The sequence below is a fragment of the Bison bison genome, unplaced genomic scaffold, assembly GCF_000754665.1.
Source record: "Bison bison bison isolate TAMUID 2011002044 unplaced genomic scaffold, Bison_UMD1.0 scf7180017864384, whole genome shotgun sequence".
Lineage (NCBI taxonomy): Eukaryota > Metazoa > Chordata > Mammalia > Artiodactyla > Bovidae > Bison > Bison bison.
This window is the reverse complement of record NW_011494956.1, coordinates 258,777-283,258: the sequence shown is the minus strand read 5'-3', so window position 1 is coordinate 283,258 and position 24,482 is coordinate 258,777. Positions and strand designations below refer to the sequence as shown.

Sequence of the window (24,482 nt, the reverse complement as noted above, 5' to 3'; positions counted from 1 at the left end):
ATTACATGCCTGCTCTGTGTAACCTTAGACAAGTTACCTAACTCTTTTGAGACTCAGTTTCCTCCTCTTTACAATAGGGATATAACAATAGGAGTTACCTCATAGGGTTATTGAAAAGATTAAATGAATTAGGGCATTTAAAGGGCATAGTGCCTGACACACAGTGCTCAGCGCCATGGCTCAACAAATGTTAACTGCCTGCTATTACTGCAGTTGTTAATTACTAATAACCCCAGGTATTCACTAACAAAACAGCTCACCACTTTTTTTTCTTCATGCTTTTACTTTTATATTCTTACAAAGGGAATGATGCTCTGTTCCCTTGCTTTCAGCATTTTTGTTGACATTATCATTGCATATACTCTCCTTAACCTAGGTCAAGAAGATTCCCTGGAGGAGGGCATGGCATCCCACTCTAGTATTCTTGCCTGAAAAATCCCATGGACAGAAGAACCTGGTGGACTACAGTCCATAGAGTCGCAAAGAGCTAGACATGACTAAAGATACTGAGCACGCACACATACTCTTCTTAATTTTGTTCATTGTATGGTTGCCATTCAAACTGAAGGGAGGAAAGTCTAAGGCTTTTCAGCCTGAAACAGTCTTTTAAATAAAACCATTTTTTAAAATTATCCGTCTCTTTTTGACTTCATTAACAGTGTAATTTATCAGCCAAAGTATTCTGTCATAACACTTACCCTGCAGTTTCACAGTTCTAAATACTTTGGAAGTGTTAAAATAAAATTATATTCAGTATGATTTTTAAGTTTAGGTTATTTGAATATTCTAATTAAAACATGGTAACTCAGACCACTTTGGAAAACTGAATTGCTTGGTGGTATTTACTAAAGCTTGAAACTGTGATCCAGCTTGATATCCTATGGTTCTTCTTTGTACATAAACATCATGCACATGTGTTCATGAAAATACTTGTACTGGAAAGTTTATAACAGCACTGTTTGTAATAGTGCCTACTATAAATTACCCAAATGCTCATCAGTAGAATACATTTTGGTATATTCATACCATGTAATACTATAGAGAAATGAAAATGTAAGATCTGCCAAATACATCTTAACAATAAGGTTGCTGAAGAGCAGGAATGAGTCTGAGAAACACAGTACTGAGAGAAGTCTAAAAGAGAACCTGCTGTATGTCTGGTTCTGCTTATGTTAAGTATAAAATTAGGCAAAATCTGATCTAAGCTCTTCAAAGTCCATGTAGTGACATTGCTGATTGGATGGGGAGGCGGGTGGTCACTGACAGGGATGATGAAGGGAGCTCCTGGAGTGCTGTTAATATCTGGTTCCTGATACAGGTATGTTCAGTTTGGGAACACTCATCAAGCTGAAAAACCATCTTTTGTGCACTCTGCTTCATGTATTGCCATAAAAGCTTTTTAAAAAATCCATAAATATATATACCACAAACCTATTCTGTTATACATTTGATGATACTGAGGTGCCAGTCTGAATGCACTATTTTTGTCCTGACTCCTTGTTTCATCATCAGAGAATTACAGCAACAATGGTAAGAAAGATGGGCATCCCCTCTGAGTCTTCTCGACATTGGTAGTTTTCTTGGGCTTCCTACGTATTGGTGTAAACTGCCCCATCAGTAAATAAGGATAAGGAGGATCCTTGATCGCAGAGCAAGCATCCTTTTAATAAAAAGGAATTGGCTGTGGAGGGAAACTTGAGGCATGTGGACCTGGAATAAAGGAGCACCTTCTTGGCCACTCTTTAAAGGACTAGAGAGTTCTGCTGAATTAATTGGCAAACTCCATTACACTGCCTTGTAGACTTTGTGGATGAAACAAAATAAATTTTCACTGTTTTAAGTGACATATCTGGGGGAGGGATAGAAACTGGTAGGCTATTTTATCAAGTTACTGTTTTTAGCATAGTCCACAGGAAAAATAATATTCAATAATTTTAAGACCTGTTTTGGGGAATTCCCTGGTGGCCCAGTGTGTGCTTTCACTGCCAGGTATTCTGGCTTGATCCTTGGTTAGGAAACTAAGATCCCATGAGCCATGTGCCCCCCCTCCCCAAACAAAACAAAACAAAAACCTGTTTTTTTTCTTTTTTAGGCTTCAGTTTCCATTAATACAAATAGATTTTTTTAAATTTTTAGCTTATGTGTATTTAAGTTTTGTAAATTATCTTATGTCTAAAAATAGTACATAATAATATATACATTATAATACATACACAAAATAATACATAACAGATTCATCAATACAGAAATGATTAAAAAGCAAAAGCCTTTTCCTGGTTCCACTCATAGACCTTTTTGTGTTCCTGTACGTACTATACATTTATTGATTCTAAAGTGAAGTTGCTCAGTCATTTCCAACTCTTTGTGAACCCGTGGACTGTAGCCTGCCAGGCTCCTCCGTCCATGGAATTTTCCAGGCAAGGATACCAGAGTGGGTTGCCATTTCCTTCTCAAGGGGATCTTCCCGACCCAGGGATCGAGCCCGGGTCTTCCGCACTGCAGGCAGACTCTTTACTGTATGGATCACTAGGGAAGCCCCATGTTGATATATTGATTCTAAGATTCTAACCCCCGAATTGATTCCAAGATAACACTTTATTACCCCATGTTTTAACATATCTGAAATTGGGATGTGTCTTTCACTTGTTATCCGCTAGATGGCGATCATGATGGAGTTGTCCTTACAGGAAATATGGTCATAGCTGTTCATATTGTCTTCACTTCAGTTGAGTTATATACCCTGTTGCTGCCACATGGCTTGAGTTTAATTGCTGTTATAAGTGTCTTGAAAAGAACTGCGCTATGTGATTTGGTTTTAAGACATAAAGTTAGTTTGTGTGCAGAAAGGCACAGGAAAGGCAGCAGGGAGCAAATTTAATAGGAATGAAGTAAGTATTCTTTGTTGGGAGGATAACCACAGTTCTGTTTCCTTGCAAAGTAAAAACCAAGCGCTTTATGGAGTCAAGAAAGGGAGTTATTCTTTGAGTAAGTGAAGGTATGGTGTATTTTATTCCTGAAACATGTGCAAAAACATTCTCTCACAAGCCAGGCAGTTCATTTAAGGCAGGAGAAGTTACCAAATCCTGTAGAATAGATGGTTGGTGCGACCAGTTCATGTACCATACAGGACTGTTTTAAGACACTGTATCATAGCCTTAATTACTCAGTTCAGTCGCTCAGTCGTGTCCAACTCTGAGACCCCATGGACTGCAGCACGCCAGGCCTCCCTGTCCATCACCAACGCCCGGAGCCTACTCAAACTCATGTCCATTGCATCAGTGATGCCATCCAACTATCTAATTCTCTGTTGTCCCTTCTCCTCCTGCCTTCAGTCTTTCGCAGCATCAGGGTCTTTTCAAATGAGTCAGTTCTTCGCATCAGGTGGCCAAAGTATTGGAGTTTCAGCTTCGGCATCAGTCCTTCCAGTGAATATTTAGGACTGATTTCCTTTAGGATGGACTGGTTGGATCTCCTTACAGTCCAAGGGACTCTCAAGAGTCTTCTCCAACACCACAGTTCAAAAGCATCAGTTCTTCAGCACTCAGTTTTCTTTATGGTCCAACTCTCACATCCATACATGACTACTGGAAAAACCATAGCTTTGACTAGACGGACCTTTGTTGATAAAGTTATAAAATTACTCACTTCTTATAAATGAATTTGAAGACTTTGATAATATCTTTATGTGTTTATTCAGTGTTTTATATCTATTGATTTTGGTTTTTCTGTTTTAAACTATTAATATAACATTTTACATTAATACATTTTAGATGTCAAACCATTCTGTATTTTGGGGAGAGCAACTTGCTGTTTTTTTTTTTTTAATTGGTAATTATTTTGTGAATGCCTTTTCAGTTTAATATGTATAGATTTATCTTATTCCTTTTAGTGATTCTGTTATTTTCCACTGAAAGAATATATTATAATTTCTTAAATGGCTGCCATATTGATGTGCATAATTTCTAGTTAAAAGCAATGTAAGAGGGAACATCTTTCTACATACACCTTTATATACCCAGACCAGTGATTCTATAGAATAAATTCCTAGAAATGCTGTGCATTTTATTGTTTGATGAAAGAAAATCAGTAGTTACTTTTTAAAAAGTATTCACTTGATTTAGAAATGTGAATCATTGTTGGAAAAATATCAACATGCTAACAGTGGTTGTCTCTGGGGTGATGGACTTATGTGTTATTATTATTTTTTTAAGTTTAATAGTAAAAATGGAATTTTAAAAAATGCTTAGGAAACCAAATACTACTTTAGTAGTTCTGAGGTTGTGAGCAGTTTGCAGGTAGAAACTGTTGTAGTTGCCAGATAATTCATCTAGCGTAATGCAAAATGTGGGGAGCAAATTCAAAAGGTGTTTATAGAAGTAAGTTGAATTCCTTTTTTTTTATTTTTAGTTTAACAGAGAGAAAACTTATTGCTAATTCTTTTTTTAGGGTTTTTTGATTAACTCAAAACCAGAGAATGCCTGTGAACCCATAGTGCCTCCACCAGTAAGAGATAATTCATCTGGCACTTTCATCGTGTTAATTAGAAGACTTGATTGTAATTTTGATGAAAAGGTAATGTTTCCATTTTCATTTTTTGGTTACTGTTTGTTTAGCCAGCTAGTTTAAATTCTCTCTTGTTTCAGAAAGGATTTAAGAAAGTTTACACAATTCATTCAGATTAAATAAAGGAGTAAGGACAGAAACAAAATGAGGAGACAATGAAAGGAAAGACAAGAATGAGTTCACTTAACTCTTATTCATTTGCTATAAAATTTAAGCGTTTAGCTGCCAGTACAAAGAGGAAAACACCATCAGTTTTATGATTCGCAGTTTTACCTAATTACTATTGATTCTAAGACTTTCCACGTGGTTATTGGGCATCTTGAACTGTGGTTTAATCGTGGTCTTGCTTGATCTAACCTAGAAATGGAAATGTTAGTCTTTAGTTTTATGTCTTAACCCTCCAGTATGATTACAACATCTGTATCTATATCTTTGTTGATGCTGGGATTCTCTTTTGTAATAAGCTGACTGTCACATGTATAAAGTTTGTCTCCATGAAGTGGGTTACGCTGGCATTTCAAATAGTTAAAACAAAGTTTGCCATAGGACTTCCCTCACTATCATCAATTCAGCTCTAAAGATGTGAGATTTTAAGGTTTGTTTTTTGTCTTTTTATTTATTTTATTTTGTTTTTTTGTTTTTTAATACTATCTTTAAAAATCTGCTTTTGGATTGTCTCCTTGTCAGGAGAGCCAGATTGAGGCCTGTTACTTTTATTGAACCATCTCAAACCTGAGTGTCTTACATGTTTAGAGAACAGACGTGGGATATCATTTCATGTACTTTCCATGCTTGATCTTAGATGATTTGTCTGTTAAGTAAGGCTACTCTGACTCCTGCTGTGCCTGCCTTTTTGTCTCTGCTCCTTTCATTTCATGAAAGAAATTACACCTCCATAATAAACTTTTTAAATGAATAAAATAATAACTGTAAAGGAGTTTGAAAATGTAGAGCACTTTGTAAATAATAAATGTTTTTATATTGTATATTAGTTCCAAATTTAAACTCTTGATTGCCTTTAAATGGGAAATAGAGCTTGAAGTCAAATGTGTTAGATTTCCTTCTCTTTCTAATTGTTATGCTTTTATAGTAGTTTGAATTTAAACCATTTTAAGATTTGATCTAGAACTAAATTATAATAATTACAGATTGTTCCAACAAAAATGAAATATTATATTAATATTTGATAATTTCATTCCACTAAGAAATGAAAAGTAAGCTAATTCTGCTGATTTCAAGGTTTATTGCATCATTAAGGTATGTAATATTTGTCTTAGTCCAGTCTTTGGTAATTTGAAACTACAATACCTTTTATTTTTTTAAAGTAACTTTCTTTTTAGGTGGGGATGGGAGGTGTTGCACTACAACATTTAGGGAAATACTGTCATTAAATAATTATTTCTGGAGTAAAACCCAACTCAGGAATGGATAGGAGGGCTTGTTAGTCCTCCGATCCCTTCAGTGGATCCTCATCACATACATGTCTGAGTATTTCTAATGGAATTTCCTGATTTAGCTAATATTCCAGCTCATCACTTTCCACTTCCTGTCTTGAATTTTGTGCTGTAGCCACATCACCTACTGAAATCTCTCAACTTGCTGTGTTTTTGTGCCTTCACACATACTGTTTTCTCTGTCCGAGGTCTCTAAGATGACCTTTATCACCTGTATTTCTGGCCATTTCATTTCAGTGCTAACTGAGACCATTACCTCTTCTGGAAGCCTTACTTTTCTTTCTCCCCTCCCTCGGGCAGAACAAATCATTCCAGCTTAATGCGCCTTTATATCTCTTTATCACATTGTTGTTTTCTATTATATGTATTTCACTTATATGCAGGCTTACTGTGTTTAAAATTCATGTTTTAACTATATTTAAATATCTAATTTGTATTATAGTGCATAGTAGGAGAGCAATGAAAGTTTGTTAAACTTTGTAGTATAGTAAGTCTTCTACTTGTATGTATAATGTATTCTTTAAAAGCACTTGCATATAAAGAATATGTAAAAACATTTTAATTGAGGATTCTAATCTTAGAAAGAAAACGTTAAAATCTTTCTTATTATATAACTCATTGTGTAGACAGTCTTAATGGGATAAAGTTCTATTCTGTACATATTTTTTAACTTTGTTAATTTTCCTTCACAAATATACAACAGAATATATTATAGACATTTAAAGTGAAAGATTTCTACTCATATTATTTCTAATGATTTCTTTCAGTTATATTAAATTTACAAGACATTATTAATTTACTGAGGGAGACGTATTAGTTGTATTCAAGATCTGGAAACAGATTGCATACATTTGAATCACATCTTTATCATTTATAGTAGTGTGATCTTAGACAAGTTATTCTTATCTCTGTGTGCCTCAATTTCTTTATCTGTAAAATAGAATTATAAATGTTCCTAGAATTGTTATAAGGATCAAATGTAATAATCAGTGTTGAATGCTTGTCAGACAATGCCTTGCACACAGTAACTAAGCAGTAGTTATTAACCATCAATGTTTTATTCATTCTTTCATTATTGGTATAAAATAGAATAAGGGTAAAGATGGCAAAGGTGCTGACTGTACTAGGCTGAGAGGTCCTGTAATCTACTTGTCTGCAAGCTGGAAAACTAGGAAAACCAGTGGTGTAATTCAGTTAGGGTCTGAAAGCCAGAGAACCAGGGGATCTGATGGTATAATCCTAGAGTCCAGAGACCCAAGAACTAAGATCTCTGAAGTTTAAGGGCAGGAGAATGTGGATGTCAAGAACAGAGAGAGGGAATTCACCCTTCCCTTCATCTTTTGTTCTGTTTGGAACCTCTAGGAATTTGATGATTCCTATTCACATTGTTGAGGGTGGATCTTCTTTCCTCAGTCTACTGAATGAAATGACAAACACTTCAAAAACCCCCTCACAGACACCTGCCTAAATATTTTACCAGCTGTCTGGACATCTCTTAGCCCAGTCAAATTAACACATGAATTCAGTTCTCACCTTTCAGAAACTAATCATTGGCTGATAAGTCACACTGTGATATAGTAACTTATGTCAACTGATGTGTAAAATTTTTAATTTGGCTTATAAAGGACAGTATTGTCATGCCAGTGTATAATGTATACAAAGTAAGTTTCATAAATACACAAGCTTATGAATTACAGATCACCTGTCAAGGTAGGGTGAGTGGATAAAGTCATCATGATTACTGGGAAAACAACTGGAATCTCATTCCAAAGAAAATTTCTTTTCTAATGGTGATCACTGGTGAACAGGCTATTAGCTTTATTAGCTGTAATCTTCAGATCAGAAATCCATGACTGTACTTTTCTGACTTCCAAATTGATGATTAAGTTTTGTAGTAAGTATGTTAACAGAAACCAATCATTTACAATTTATGTATGGTACTTCTTTTCTGAATTGCAAATTAATAGCTCTTTGTGGATACTCAATAGTGGTTCATTCATGTGTAGCCACAATTTTTTATGAATAAATTGACTTAAGAAAAATAGTTAGAAAAAGAGCTCATTTTCTTATTCCTGATGTAGCGTGCTAGGACTGAATACTGACAAAAGCTTAATTCAGCACCATACTGTATGCTACAGTATATTGAGAATAGTTACAAAGTGGTTTTTTTGCTATGCCTCCTATCCAAAGTGAAACCCAAATTATCTCAGACAAATGAGAATTGGCACCATCTTACAGAGCTTTCTTTGGTGAAATGAGCCCTTTCCATTGTAGATAGCAGAAGAAAAAAGAAGTAAAAAATAAAATTCTCTCAAGATTCTTCAAATGATTAATGGTGGTGGGTATTTCAAGATTTACTTATTATAAATCTTTAGACTTTTTTTGAAGAAGAACATTATGCTATGATTAAAGAAACCTAACCTTCTCTTATTCCCTCTTAAAAGTAAAAGAGTGAAAGCTCTATGTTACAATAAAGGAGATGACAGATTTTCTACGCAAACTATCCCAAGTGGTTTGTGACTCAAGGTAGCTAATAAGACGCTGAAATGCAATTAACAGTTTTTGGAAGGTAGAACATTGAATTGTTTGTAACATTTTAAAATAGACTACTGTTTTAATTTTTTTTTTAATCTTTTGTCTAGAGAAGCACATTTGAGCCTTTTAGTCTTCTTGCCCTGGAGAGATAATAGCAGAACCCATACTCAGAATTAGTATTTGGATATGTGGAATGTCCAGAAGGCCAGTAATAACTATTGATTACATGCCAGCTGCTTAATCTGAAAACAGTCACTTTTACTTACACTGACAAAAACTGTATCTTCTGAGAAATACAGCACTTTAGAGGAAAAGCAGAACAATGTTATTTTGTTTATCTTTGTTCACTTGTGCTTCACTGTGACAAAATATAATTGTTTGAAAATGTTAGTTTTTGGTGAGTGTTTGAAATTAGGAAAACATTTCTGGCTTTCTGGTAAATAAATTAAGGCTTTATTAAATCTTCTAGTTATAAAAATGACTTCATAGCATTCTGAGGCAGAGAGTTCTCAAAAGACTTGAATTGGCATCCCAGTGGGAAATAACATTTAAACATTTTTGTAAAAATACTTGGTTATTTCAAGAACGTTAAAATAATCACTTAAAATAGAACTTTTCTAAACTACACAGATTTCTGTGTTTATAGTCAAAAAATGATTAGTTATCAAAAGTCTGTTCCCATTGCAGTCCAAAATGTTTCTACCTTGTGGTTTTAATGCTAAGTCAACTTCTTCAAATAGTTGATTTGCTTTATTTCATCTGAACTCAAGGGAAGCTTGGTAAACAGAAATGGTGTAGTGCATGTACTTCTGTTGAATCTTATTACTGCTTAATGCTCTAGTGATTATTTTAGAAAAATGTAGCTAGCTGCAGGAGGCTGAAAGGACTTAGATATTATTTCCTCCATATTTCAGGGAGGGGGTTCATTAGATGGAGTTACATTTGGATTGCAAATGAATACAATCCAAGGACTATGTTGGTACTCATTTTCTGTTGGATTGAGACTTTTACAAAACCTAACTGGGGCACAAACCCCTACTTGACCTGACTTCTGTCTGTCTAAAGTCAAGTCACATCTGTACTTTGCCTGTCCCCTTACCTTAACCATGAAGAATTTACAAGTCCCAGTAGGTGCTGAGCAGTCTCTTCCCCTCTGTCTTGGTTTCTTCCGTGTCCTTCATTTGAGTATCTTCCCTTGCTTGTCTACCTGGCTTGTTTTAGGTCTCAGATGAAGTTTCATCTCCTATCTGAAACCTTCCCTAATCTTCAAGGCAGAGCAGATCACTTCTTTTATATATTGCTTGTTTAATCCTCTGTCAGCCTCTGTGAGGGAAAAGATCATGTTTTTGTTTCTACAACTCAAATTCCTAATACATTGTGTGGCGCTTGGTAGATGATTAATAAATATTTGCTGAATTTAGAATATTTAGAAAGTCCTAATGGCTTAAAATTAAATTTAAGTAGATTAGGGAATAAACAGTATTATTGGAACATTCTGTTGGCTTCATTTTCATTTCACTTAATGTTCTTGGAATGCCCTTGGAAGTATTTCTAAATCAAGATAGTCATATATCCCACATTTTTCTCTAGGTCTAAATATGTTATGATAATTAAAAAATTAACTTAAACATTTTTGGGTTATTTGTGTGATCTTATTATTATAATAACAAATAATAAAAATTTTGGAGTGAAATTCTGTCTTCTTACAAGATAGGCATCTAGTTTTTCTTTCTAAGCTTACCTTTCATTCTCCTCTCTCAGGCCTCCAGGCTGGTACAGTATATGGTGTTCTCAGAATTGCACTTTTATTTCAGTAGTACTAAGCAAGTAGATATGAACTTAATTAGAAGTTAAACTCATATATTAAAGTCATCTATAATATCATTATTTAAATTTTCTTACTCTTTTCTATATTTCTATAAAGTAACCTATAATGTTTGTCACTAATCTACTTTGGAATCCTGTATAAAAGATTTCACCAAAGAAACATGTTAAATAATACTCAGTAGGTGGAAGCATTTCTACCCATATAGGATTCAGATAGCTCTTTGCTACTAGTGCATTAATTTTTTCATTTCTTTCTTTCTTCCACCCTTTGGTAAAAATATCTGTGTGTTAATAATTAGGTTCCTTTATATAAAAATTCATTCAGTATTAAAACAGTGAAACAAATTCTCTTCTTTTACAAGGAAAGTAATATTTAATGAAAGAAAAAGCTGAAAAACAGTAAATTACATGTACTTTACCCTAACCTAGTGAAAACATATAATGCCAGTAACTTCATTTACATAGCTCTTCAACACACATTCTTTTAATGGAAGTATAGTTGATTTACAATATTATATTGGTTTCAGGTGTACAACACAGTGATTCAAAACTTTTAAGAATTATACTCCCATTTAATGTTATTATAAAATATTAGCTTTATTTTCCTGTGCTGTACAATATATCTTTGTTGCTTACCTATTTTAATCCCATATCCCTATCTTGCCCCTTCCCTCTCCAATCAAGTGACCAAGTGAAGTTGCTCAGTTGTGTCTGACTCTTTGCGACCCCATGGAATGTAGCCTACCACACTCCTCTATCCATGGGATTTTCCAGGCAAGAGTACTGGAGTAGGTTGCCATTTCCTTCTCCAGAGGACCTTCCCGACCCAGGGATCGAACCTGGGTCTCCTGCGTTGTAGGCAGACGCTTTACCGTCTGAGCCACTGTCTACTGATATTTTGTTATATACATTCGTTTCATTGTTTAGATTCCACACATAAGTGATAACATTAAGTGTTTGTCTTGTTCTGTCTGAGTTATTTCACTAGCATTACACTCTCTAGGACCATCCATGTTTTTGCAAATGGGACAATTTCATTATTTTTTCATTTTTAGTTGTACACTGCATCTTCTTTAGCCATTCATCTATTGACGGACATTTAGGTTGCTTCCATACCTTGGCTATTGTAAATAATTCTGCTGCAAACATTGGGGTGCATGTATCTTTTCAAATTAGTGTTTTTGTTTTCTTCAGATATAGTCCCAGGAATGGGATTGCTGGATCATATGGTAATTCTATTTATAGTTTTTTGATGAGCTTCCGAGGTATTCTCCATAGTGGCTGAACCAATTTACATTCCCACCAACAGTGCATGAGGGTTCCCTTTTCTCTGTATCGTTGACAACATTTGTTACTTATAAACTTTTTGATGATAGCCATTCTGACAAAAGGGGCTTCCCTGATAGCTCAGCTGGTAAAGAATCTGCCAGTAATGCAGGAGACCTGGATTCAATCCCTGGATCGGGAAGATCCCCTGGAGAAGGGAACAGCTACCCACTCCTGTATTCTGGCCTGGAGAATTCACTATACGGTCCATGGGGTCACAGAGAGTCGGACACGAGCTACTTTCACTTTCACCTTTCATTCTGACAAACAGGTGATATCTCATTGTGGTTTTTATTTGAATTTCCCTCATAATTAGCTATTATGAGGGAAACTGATCATAATTGAGCATCTTTTCATGTACCTGTTAACCATTTGTATGTCTTCTTTGGAAAAATGTCTATACAGGTCTTCTGCCCAATTTTTAATTGGGTTCTTTGTTTTTTATACTGAGTTGTATGCACTGTTTATATACTTGAGATATTGACCCCCTATTGATCATATCATTTGCAAATATTTTCTCCCACTCAATGGGTTATCTTTTTGTTTTAGCAGTGATTTCCTTTGCTATGCAAAAGCCTTAAGTTTAATTTAGTCCCATTGGTTTATTTTTGCTTTTTATTTCTTTTGTCTTAGGAGGCAAATCCAAAACGTCATTGATCTGATTTATGTCAAAGAATATTCTGCTAGTGTTCTCTTCTAGGAGTTTTATGATTTCAGGTTTTAAATCCAGGTCTCAAATCCTTTTTGAGTTTATTTTAGTATATGGTATGAGGGGATGTTCTAATCTCATTGTTTTCTATGTATGTAGCTGTCAGATTTTCCCAGCACCAATTATTTATGAGACTCTCTTTTGTCCATTGTATATTCTTAACTCCTTTGTCATAGATTCCACACACGTTTCCTTTAAAATAAAGTTATTCAGATTATTCAGGTACACATTAAATTAAATGTCTAGTTAAGAAGATGGAATCTAAAGAAAGAGGGAAAGATGGCTTATGCCACTGAATTCCTTTTAATGAGAGTGAAAACATCAGACAGATAGACGATACTCCGTGAACACCGTACACGCATCCCCTACAGATGCCCCGTGTTTCTGATGTTATCCGCTTTCAGGTGAAGTAGCTCTTCCAGTGTGTACTGTAGTGATTCTGGAATATGTGCAGGAAAGAATAATGTTGGATTTAATCTTGGTAGGATTGCTTGCCACAGTTCTGGATCTTATTTCAACAATTGCTTACTCCCTACTGTACTGTAATGTTTCCAGAAATTTTTATCCTATAGATAGAACTAACAGTTTTTACATTAAACCTGAATTGCCTACTATTGTTCCATTCTCATCTTCATTGCTTTGATCATTTGAGAAAGAAATTTTACTTCTTAGTTTCTTCTTACTTCTTCAGATGAAAGAACATAGCTACATTTCGACAGTTATCTTTGTCCTCTAAGTCTCCTCCATGAGTTTCTTTACTTCATCTCTTTCCCTTACAGGGAAAACAATTTCTTTCCCTGTGTTAGATATCCAGATTGGGAAAGAGTGTAGTTTGTGTCCAGGCTGACGGTTGAGTTATTGTTGTTTTCTGTTGGCAATTCTGAGAGAAAAGAAAATCTGTTTTCCAGAGAATTTTTTTTTCAGTTGGCATTTGGAAATACTTAGAAGCAGAGTTACACTACATTTTCTGCAGAGCATCTATAGAGGTTGGACAGTAAAGTAGTGCTCCAGTTCTCAGATTACAACTGGAAGTGCCAGAACCCACTGTATAGCCAGGGTGGACAGAAGAGGCCAGGCTCCACAACCACCCAGCATCCGTGTGATGCTTTTTTGACTTTTTACCTTTTGTGTTTTCAAACATAGCATAACACAGAAAGACTGTTCATAATGTATGTATGTACCATTTAAGTTGCAATTTAAATAGTAAAATATCTGAGCACTCACTATTTAGCTTAAGAGAGACCTGTTACTTACTAACGTAACCAGACTTCATTGGAGACTTTGTTAGGTAAATCTTTTAGATTTTATTTCATTTACAGATTATGTTAGACTTGTATTAATAGCTTGTTTTCGTGAAGGAACTTCCTATTTGGAGAATTCTTATGATAATTTCAGATGTTTTAATAAAATGATGTTAAGTGTACCACAAAGTGACTGCTAGTTAAAGGTTCTCATTTTCTGTCCTGTGTTTGAAAAGTTTGTGATAGGAAAGATTCTTGGCTGAAGCCAGAGCAAATCCCAGCCAGCATTACTGTGCATTTCCTGTTTCTTTAGAGATTCTTTCTTTTTGCCCCATAATATTTTTACCCCTCTTGCTTGATTCTAGCCTAAAAAAAAAAAAAGACAAAACCCATGGGTATATCTTTTCTCACTTCAGTTTCTTGGCAGTAGGACTTATATTTTTATGCAGATCTGTGTGCTGAGCTTACAGTATAGTGCTTAGAGCCCCAAAATGAGTAGGCAGTAGAGGGAGGAGTATACACAGAGATCTGTCACTAGGGGGCGCTGAGCACCAGAATTCATTCCTAGTAGGCTGATAGCAAGTTAGATTTATCCTTTTGTTTCACAATAATTTCTTCCAAAAAACTTTATTAACCGTGGTGATTGGGTTAAAATGGAGTTACTGCTGTTGTTAGGATGAGGAATAAGATTTGATTGGAATATGAATCCTGTTAGTATCTAAAAAATCGGAACTTAGTTTGGATCCTTCGTTTTAATATGCACTTTAATATACATAGATAACTAGAGGATACTTTAGGGATACTTTTGTTAAATTTAAATTGCGATTCTCAAAATTAAATATTTAGGCAGCTTTTAACTAATAGTTTAATTGGTATAGTTCATTATATAAAAGTTTTTTAAAGAAAAGCTTCTTTAATAGCAAGCATCAGAAATAGCTACGTAAAGGTTTATTTGGGTTTTCTTAATGACACCAAGAGAAAAGCATCACTTTTAGTTTTAATCTTTAGTACTAATCACGTGCTAGGTATAATATTAAAACTACATTGGAAACCGCCACATTCAACAACCTATACATTAATGACTTTGATTTTGTGATGGTATGTTACACAATAATATTGTTGGAAAAGCACAATCTATTTTCTGATTGCCGACAATCTACAGACCATTAAAAACTCACCTATATGGGTTTCAAACTTTTTTGACTGCAATCTATATTAAGAAATTTATTTTTACACATGTGCCCCTAGTATATATATAGCACACAGCCTATAATAAATTTCATAAAACAGTACTTACCTATATTAGCTAAAATACTTTGGTATATGAAATTTCCTTTTATTAAAAAAAGTTCACCCAGGTTTACTAAATTATTTTATTATCTACAGTGTTCAGTACCCTCAATATTTAGAATTGCTTTCCCATGTACAAAGATTGACTTTAAAATCTGTCACAAGGATATAACATAAGATCTTTAATTAATTTTTAAAGTTCCATGGATTCTCGTTTGTTTTCTGGTCTACTTGAAACGAGTAAGTATGGCTTTGCTGATTTTGCAAATTTTACCAGCCCTGCACCCCCAAAATTTTCTAATGAAAGAAATTCAATTTATCTCCCAGCCTAAGTAAGAAATAAACTTGTATGTTTGTAACATGCCATTTATCAAAAGGTCAATGCTCTTAGTATATAACCTAAAATAAAAGAAGGAAGCATGCCTTTGTACCACCATAATGTCATAAAATTCCAGCTTTTAAAACCATGTACTTTTCCTGATGACTTTTTCTTGGAAGTTTTTCTGTACTTTTTTTTTTAAAGAATAGAATTCTAATCAGGTTTTCTCCTTTGTTTCTGTATTTTAGAAAAGACTGTAAGAGTGGAGCAAGGTTAATGACTACTAATTGTCTAAATACAGAGAGAGAGGAAGTGACACTTAACATTGAGGAGAAAAACCAGCTAGGATCTAGTAAAGATGTTCATGATGATCCCAAGTCATTGGAAAAGGTCAAATCACATTTGTTGTCTTTTAATTGAGACAGCTAGCAAGACGCAAAATATTTCAGAAAAATTTTTTATCCACAATGACTGAAGTAAAATTTTTGGTATGTTTTTAAGAGGGAACTAAGCCATAAATGCATTTTTATGGCATATATCTTTCTGGGTAGAACTTGATAGATAGTTGCCTTAGTTATGATTTGGTTTGACTAAATAAGTATTTATGTGAGAGATTTTTCTAGGCTGGAGATACATGCTAGTGAACAAGATGGTTCCTTAGGAAACATGAAGTCTGGCATTCAAAGAGCTCTAGATGTTATTTTATCAGATCTCTTATTTTTCAAGGTGATGTCAGGATTAATTTTCTGATAATTAATGCTTTTTACTGACACACATGAAACAATGATCTTTTGTTAATTTTTAATGTAATACTTTATCACAAATTTAGATTTCTAGTGCTGTGATTTCTATTAAGACAGCGGGACTTTGGCTTTATTATATTTTTGAGAACATGCTGAGATAGTGTACATTTATGTCATTTAATGAACTGTGGAAGTTGAAAATTACTCTGTGTAAGGTTAATTATGTGACATTGGCTTGATTAAAATGTATCAGGTTGTTAAAGTACCCAGATGGGTATTAAAAAAATAACTCATTCAAGACAAAATCTTGTGGTGTGTATAATAACAAAGATGAAAACAGAGGTATCCTGCAGAAGTTAATGTTGTTAATAATTCCCAAGTATTAATATTTTGTCTTTAACTATTTTAAGAGTTGAATCTTTTATGTCTTATTCCTCTCTTTCCCACAGCAGCATTCTCCTCCATGTTCACAAAACACAGTTACCATGCTTAGGAAATTTATTATTGGTAATTGATAAATAACTATAATAATATACAGTATTAGTATATATGTTTTATGTGTGTGTGTGGGTGTGTGTGTATATATATATATATATACACACACGTACATAATTAGGTAGTATATGCTATCTGATAATATGGAGTACATACCCTTCAGCAGGGAAGCAGATTGAGAGCAAGAAGAAAATACAGTGCTTTTTAATCACTGAAGGTATCACCTGATTGATGGGAGTTTAAGAATATCTCATCATTCTCTTCCTGGTGTTAATTAAGCAGTCAATTACATCTCTAGATAGATGTAGTTTTCTTATTTATACATAAGCCAGAACAGTTGAATTTCCCTAATATTTATTACATCTTTCTCTACTTCTGTTCTTTCTTTCTTTCTTTCTTTTTGGTCCTGCTGTGCTGCAAATGGGATTTAGTCCCCCCACCAGAGATCAAACCCACCCTCTCTGTATTGGGAACGCCAAGTCTTAACCCCTGGACTACCAGGGAAGTCCCTCTACTTCTAGTCTTACTACTTCTTTAGTAAATAAAACTATAAGTCATCACTGAAATTTCCCCCTAGATCACATTTTTGTTTTGTTTTTATTAAAGTATAGTTGATTTACAATGCTGTGTTAATTACTGCCATATAGCAAAATGACTCAGCTGTACATATACACATTCTTTTCCATTATGGTTTATCACAGGGTATTGAATATAGTTCCCTGTGCTCTACAGTAGGGCCTTGTGTTTATCTATTCTATATATACCAGTTTGCATCTGCTGATCCCCAAATCTCCATCCATCCCTCTCCTACCACTCTCCCCCCTTGGCAACCACTAATCTGTTTTCTGTGTCCCTGATTCTGTTTCTGTTTCATATATAGGTTCATTTGTGTCATATATTAGATTCCACATATAAATCACATATTTTAATTCTGCATGAAGTACAGTCTGAAATATTTCAGTATAGTATTTTCTTTCAACTTCCCAATTAAAATTAATGACCTTTTAACACTTAATAAAAATGTTGAAATAATGAACTAAAGGTTGTATTATCATTCAAATTAGAAGAGGATATATTTTAAATGGCTACTACTCTCAAACATCTTTTGCCTGGCACCTGAAGGCAGATAACATCAGAAACACAGGGCATCTGTAGGGGATGCATGTATGGTGTTCATGGAGTATCTGTCTGAAATAATCTTGGTTTTTAGCTTGCCTTTTCACTATTGTTCAAACATTAAAATTATTCCTTATGCAAGGGAAAAGCAACACTAGAATTCAGTTAAAGACTTCAGAACTTTAAATACATTTCAAATAAAAAAATGTTTCAAGTGTGTCTCATTTTACACAAACATCCAGACTGCTGTCTGATATAATAATGAGGTTCTTTTCATGGTTCTCTTTCATCAAGAAAAGTTACCTCATAACATTTTTAGCATTCTTGCAGGTATACTAGAAATAAGTATACGCAGATTTACTTATTTGCAGTGTATCCTCTCAGGGGAAAATTAAAGCGTACTTAAGTTTAGTTCATGTATAGAACTTAAAGGACATTGAAGACTGTAAGATATATAAAACTGTGAATGGATTATGTTTTATTGGAAGTTTAATTATTTTTCACAACCAGGCAGCAATCTTTATTCCAGATATTTGTTGAATGGATTAATTTGCTGAAAATATGTACATTTAAATCTCAGGTCCTGATATTTTATATTCTACCTACCTAGGAAATCTGTATATAGAAACCTCCCTACCTCTCAAATTTAGTGTGCTCAGAACCATTCTCTTGTTCTTCCTTATGAAAACAAGCTGTGTTTCTCAGCTTTTGCATTTTTGGTTAAGTACATTCCTAAGTTTCCTAGATTCAAAAGTTGGTTTTGAAGAAGAATGAAAATACTGTTCTTTCACATCATTGCAATCATCCTGCCTTGTCATAACAGCTTCCAAATCTTCAGTCTACCTTCTCCATATCAAAGTATTACCAGATTGTTCTAAAACATTGTTTTAGACATGTCACCTCCTTATTCAAGTGCCTGTTGTGAACCCTTAAGGTTCCTGGTGACTCAGATGGTAAAGAGTCTGCCTGCAATGTGGGAGACCTGCGTTCGATCCCTGGTTGAGAAGATCCCCTGGAGAAGGAAATGTGAGCCCTTAACGGGGAAGACCCCACGTGTACTTTACTGATTGGCCTTCAAGATACAGTACTATCTGTCCTTTTTTCCCATCTCTCCTAACCTCTGACTCTCCAACAGCAGCTGTAAAATTGAACAGCAATGACAGTAATCATAACTAGCACTTATTTAATATGTGCCAGGCACTGTTTAAGCACTATTTTAAGTGCTTTCCATATATTTAGTAATTTAATCCTCAGAATGACTCTTTAAGTTGGGTGTATTATTATGCTCATTTTACAGAAGTTATTTGCTCAAGTTTATACGGCTTGTATAAATCAGAATTTGAATCCAAATAATCTCCTTCCAAGAGTATAATTTTAACTCCTCTGCTGGAATTAGAGTCTTCCTTTCTGTAACACTCTTTGTCACTTACGAAGGTCCTTCTTTGTGTTTTGTTTTTAGTATGCCTTGCTCAGTCCTGCCTTTTGCCTTGTTATTTCTCTCTCTCTCTCACATGAGAAATTTCTCCACAACTCTTTCCTGTTGATGCAGATTTCATCTCTTTATTAAAATGTTTCAGGTCCTATAAAATCTGCCATATGTACTTCAATATAACTTTTCCCTCTCTAAGTTTTTATAAACTCTACCACACTATTTGAGCACTTTTTCTTTTTGGCTTATATTCTGATTTGTATATATTTTATTTTGCCCATAAGATTTTAAGATTAATGTCCTGTGAGTTTTGGGACTTTCTTAGTATCAAAGAAAGTAATCCCTTAAAGTGATCTCTTTCTTAATCCCTCTTTTTAGACATTTGTAAAATGTTAAATCAGGTTAGTGATCCTATTTCTCATTCTGATTCATTGGGAAACTCCATGCTTCTCTATCTAATCAAATAAAATTGTTTTCAAATCTCAGCTCTGCCTAAGTGTGACCTTAGGGTATATTCATTTCTAAAATATTGAAAAAGAATATCTACATGGTAGAGTTCTATCAGATATTAGAGATAGTGTATGTAAGGGACCAGCACATAGAGGCTTCTTTTATTCATAGATAGAGCCTTTGGTCTGGAACCTTGTTGTATATATTCTGTCAACAGTTTGCTCCACCTCCTCATGCCTGTGTGTCCCTTAAAAAATTTCTACTTATGATCATCTTGACAGCACAGTGAATTCTTTCTTCTTACAAGGTCTGTTTATTAGTGTCAATATCACCAGTTCGTCCAGTCTGGAAATAAGGTGAACTATTATTTCATTCCCAGGATTCCTTTTAGAACCTGTCTCATTGAAGGTTCTTCCATTAGCAGTCCGCTGTCTTCTGGTATGCTGGCTATTTACAATAACAAGTCGGCAGGCCCATATTTCTTTAAAATTTGTGGTCAGGTGCTACCTGGTCTACATAATTTAGTTGCAGTTAATTGGTTGATTAGATGTAAACTAAGTACATTTAGCACAATTTGAGTCTCCTTAAAAAGGCACATTTGCAGTTCAATTCAGAAGGTCTTTTTGTGAAATTTTCTGTTTGATCACTATTTTGAAATTTAGGTTTGTTCACTGTGTCTGCTTTATATTAATGAATCTTTGAGTTCTATGCTTCCATCTGACAACATGTTTGAGATTGCATTTTATGAATGTGAAACCTTGTACATGCTTACTGATGATTTAGGCCTTATTTCTGCCTCCTGTGTTTTTGAAAATACCAGCTGCTGCATAGTTAAAAATGTAATTTAATTTGACTGACACATGATTTTTGCAGTTCATAACATGAATATATTTTCCTTGTTTGTATTCGTAAGCCCATTGGTCCATATGTTAATGTGTTTCTTTGATTTAATTTCATTACTTTATTTTAAAAATCAGTAACAACAACAAAAGTCTTGGGGAAGCCTTCCTATTAAATTTTTGAAACATGTTTCTATTTTCTGGAATTCACACTTGTGCTTACAAAACTCCTTCCTATTTTAGTGGTTTTCTATATTAAGAATTTTATTTTTTAATTAGAGAACAGCTTTTGATATTAATCTAATTTTATATTGTATTTATGGAACCAATTGCATTTTGGATACGTGAAAGAAACATATTTCCTCAGTTGCTCAATGCAGTTTTCAGAAACTGCTGGCTAGACTTAGTTACACACATAACAGATTGCTGTAAAGCCATTAATTTATATTGGTGATTTTTAACAATGCAGTTCAGAAAGCCTCTTTTAAGAGTAATATTTTGTCCCTTCTTTACACATAGACAACTGCAGAAGATTAAAGAACCCCATAAAGCCTTGTTTTATAGATGGGGTAGTATGTATAATGCATAAATATAAGATACTACAGAAGATCTTTAAGAACAATATAACAGGTATAAATACCAAGTGGGAAGCAGCTATATGGGTGCTTGGGACAACATGTGGACCAGGGCATTAGAATAGGGCATGGGCCAGGACAGGCTTCATGGAGGTCATGGGACCAGGGCATTAGAATAGGGCATGGGCCAGGACCGGCTTCATGGAGGTCATGGGACCAGGGCATTAGAATAGGGCATGGGCCAGGACAGGCTTCATGGAGGTCATGGAATTTGAAGCCTGATTAGGGATTCAGAACCCAAAGGCTGTTCCAGGCAGAGATGGTAGCTTGAGCAAATAGAGACGCTAGAAAGCACCTGACCTGTTTGGATGTCCAGGAGTATTGAGTCTCTTTGAGGATAATGATTGTTTCTGATTCACCTTTAAGTTCTGCATTGTGCCCAATACACAGTACCTTACATGTTATGTAAATTCAACAAATATTTACTAAACTGAACTATGTTGTTTTACATACATTCTGGGACCACTTTTCTCTGTATCCTAACATGTTGTATCTTTGCTCACAAATACATATTTTTCAGGGAAACAAGTCAATTTGTAATTTCAGTGACTTTGTGTATTAGTTGGCTTTAAAAAGAAAAGTAAAAGTTAAGTTTTATATAAGGAGAGAACAGCTTTTGATATAAATTTTGTATTTCTTAAATTGTACCTCTGGAAACACTTGCTTTTTGGATTTGTGAGAGAAATATTTCTCTGTTGTTACTTGTCTAGCTTTTTTAGGAACAATTAAATGGTCATTAAAGCATCAGATAAATTAATAGCAACCCCAACCAAGTATACTTTAGTTTAAATAAAAGCTAAGTGAAATCTGTCCTGCTATGAAAATGTAATGAATAAATAATAGGTTAATAAATAAGTAGCAAATAAGGTTTAGAAACTATTATGTCCTTTTTGAGAGATTTTTTTTTTTCTCTCCTTGGAAAGCAATAAAATCTATGGGTAAAAGACTGTAGAGGTTGGCATTTTTAAAATTTTAGTTGGATAACAAAATCCACCTAACATTAAAACATGCACACACTTGTTGACTTTTCCTTGCATGACTACAGAACATTCCTTGTAACGGTTCTGTTGGCTGGTTGGTTTTCTTGTCATTATTCCAAACATCAGAGCAGTAGGTCCTATGTTGGTGAACTTTTTATGCTATTTTAATTCATTAAAAAAACTTAGAGTCCCAGCTTTGATCCCTGGGTCAGGAATATCTCCTGGAAAAGGAAATGGCTGCCCACAACAATATTCTTAACTGGAGTATTCCATGGACAGATGACCCTGACCGGCTATAATCTATGGGGTTGCAAAGAGTTGGACACGACTGAGCAACTAACACACACACAATTTTCTCTCTTGTATTTGTACTGTTATAATATGAGCTATTAATTTAAGCACTTACACATTTTCTCATTCTAGAAATATTTAATGAGTGCTTACTCTGTGTCAGCCTGCTATTTCATAGGAGTCATAGAGACTATAAAGGCTTCCCTAGTGGCTCAGTGGTTAAGAACTTGCCTGCCAATGCAGGAGATGTGGGTTTGATCCCTGGGTCAGGAAGATCCCCTGGAAAAGGAAAAGGCATCCCACTTCAGTATTCTTGCCTGGAAAATCCCCAGGGCAGAGGAGTCTGGTAGGCTACAGTCCATGGGGTTTCAGAATGAGACATGACTTAGTGACTAAGCGCACCCACAGAGAGACACCATATTAATTCTTTGAGGCATTTGCAGATTTAGATTTTTTTTTTGTTTGGTGGTAAGATAGAATTGTTCTGATTAACCCACATTATTATCTCTTTCAGAAGTCCAACTTTCACTGGTGAGGTAGTTTTAGAGTCAGGGTAATGTAGAAGGGAATTTTACTCTTGCCTGAGTAGGGTTGACTACATGAGCCTCATTTCTCTTACCTACTATTCAAGTCCAGTCTGCTGAACACTTGGGCATTCCTTTATTCTTAGGAACTTGACTTTCTGGGCTTTCCCTTAGTCTTTGCAGCTTGATGCAGGTCTTTATTGAATTACTGTAGAATTTTGAATCATTGTTATGCTGATAACTAAAACAGAGCTAATATTAGACCTTCTGGGAATTATTTTTAAAATTAATTTTAGAAGTATTGATATTATAAAGAAACTTTGAGACATATCTCTATGCAGTGATTATAAGGTGATATATTTCACATTTCTTGCCATAGTAAGTATTTAGAATTATATGTATATAGTTTTCAAAGTATTCAAAACTATTATATATATTTACATACCCAATTTTCATTTTATTTAACCAGTATGCAAATAATAACCCTCAATTTTACCAAATGGTTCAAAGGTGGTACAATAAGAGGTTAGTCTGGGTTATTTTTATTTAAAAAAAACTGTTACTTTAAAAGTGAAGTGTTAACACAAGTATTAGCATGTGTTAGATGTTAATGTGTTAGATACACATTAACACCAGTATTAACATGTGTTAGATACTTTTCAGATCTTTGCTCTAAGAAAATTCTACTACATATCTAGCCATATTCTTATGGTGTGAAACTATTAATATTTCGGAAACTAGTTTTAGGAAAGATTATATAGCTAAATAGAACCAGAGTAAGCAACTTCAGGCTGGAGTATTTTTATTTTTAATTTTTTCAAAGCTTTAGAAAATCTTTCTAAAGAAAATGGTTGTTGATGACGCTAATAAGAAGAATAGCTTTTATTTTACCCATTTCTTTGTATCATCATGGTGTTAAGCATTTTAAAATTATTTTACATATGAGAAAAATATTGTTGCTATTTTGTTTTAAACTTGGGGAAACTGAGGATTAAGGAAGAAAAGCAATTTGCTCCAAGTTTATTGCACTAAGTAGTGGAGGTAGATTTGACTTCTCAAGGGCTGATGGCTCTTGAGCGTGGTCCCAAGTCTGTATCCCATTAGAGCTAGACAGGGTTAGTGCTTTGGATCCTTTTGGTAGGTAGCTTATATCTCTGTCTTTTATTTGCCTCTCATTTCACTTAATACCTTGAGTGAAATCAAAAAGATATCTAAAGAAGTCCTTAATAATCAATTGTAAAAGGATCTGTTTCAAGAACACACTTGATATCTGTTTATATATATATATTATATATATAATATATATACATAATGTAGTCTGTCCGTTATGGAGTTGGTGATCTATATTTGTTGAAGTCGAGGGACCTTATGGCACTTTCTTCCTCATATCATGACTGTTTTCTTACTTGCAGGTTTTAAATGCACAGAGAGCAGGATACAAAGCAGCCATAGTTCACAATGTTGACTCTGATGACCTCATTAGCATGGGATCCAACGACAGTAAGTACAGGTATCACTTTTCTTCTCTCCTGTTTGACCAATCGTTCGAAACTAAAATTTACCAGAGTCTCTCTTCTTTCATTTTCTGTTTTAGAAAGCAAAATTTCGTCCCCATCAGAAAGATAATTTCCACTTCTTAAACCTCTTGGGATAATTTTGCTCACAGTATAAGTGTAATTGACTTGTTCTTTTCTGAACAGTTTGTTGTTATTGCTG

General features: G+C 34.4%; 1 protein-coding gene across 1 annotated transcript in view; it reads left to right on the top strand.

Moving 5' to 3' along the window:
* Nucleotides 1-24,482, top strand: part of RNF13 (ring finger protein 13) — a 128,094-nt gene that overhangs the window by 41,406 nt on the left and 62,206 nt on the right. The window contains exons 4-5 of the mRNA XM_010858106.1: nucleotides 4,447-4,572; nucleotides 24,179-24,266. Of these exons, the coding sequence (XP_010856408.1) occupies nucleotides 4,447-4,572; nucleotides 24,179-24,266 (214 nt within the window). The remainder of the gene's footprint in view (nucleotides 1-4,446; nucleotides 4,573-24,178; nucleotides 24,267-24,482) is intronic.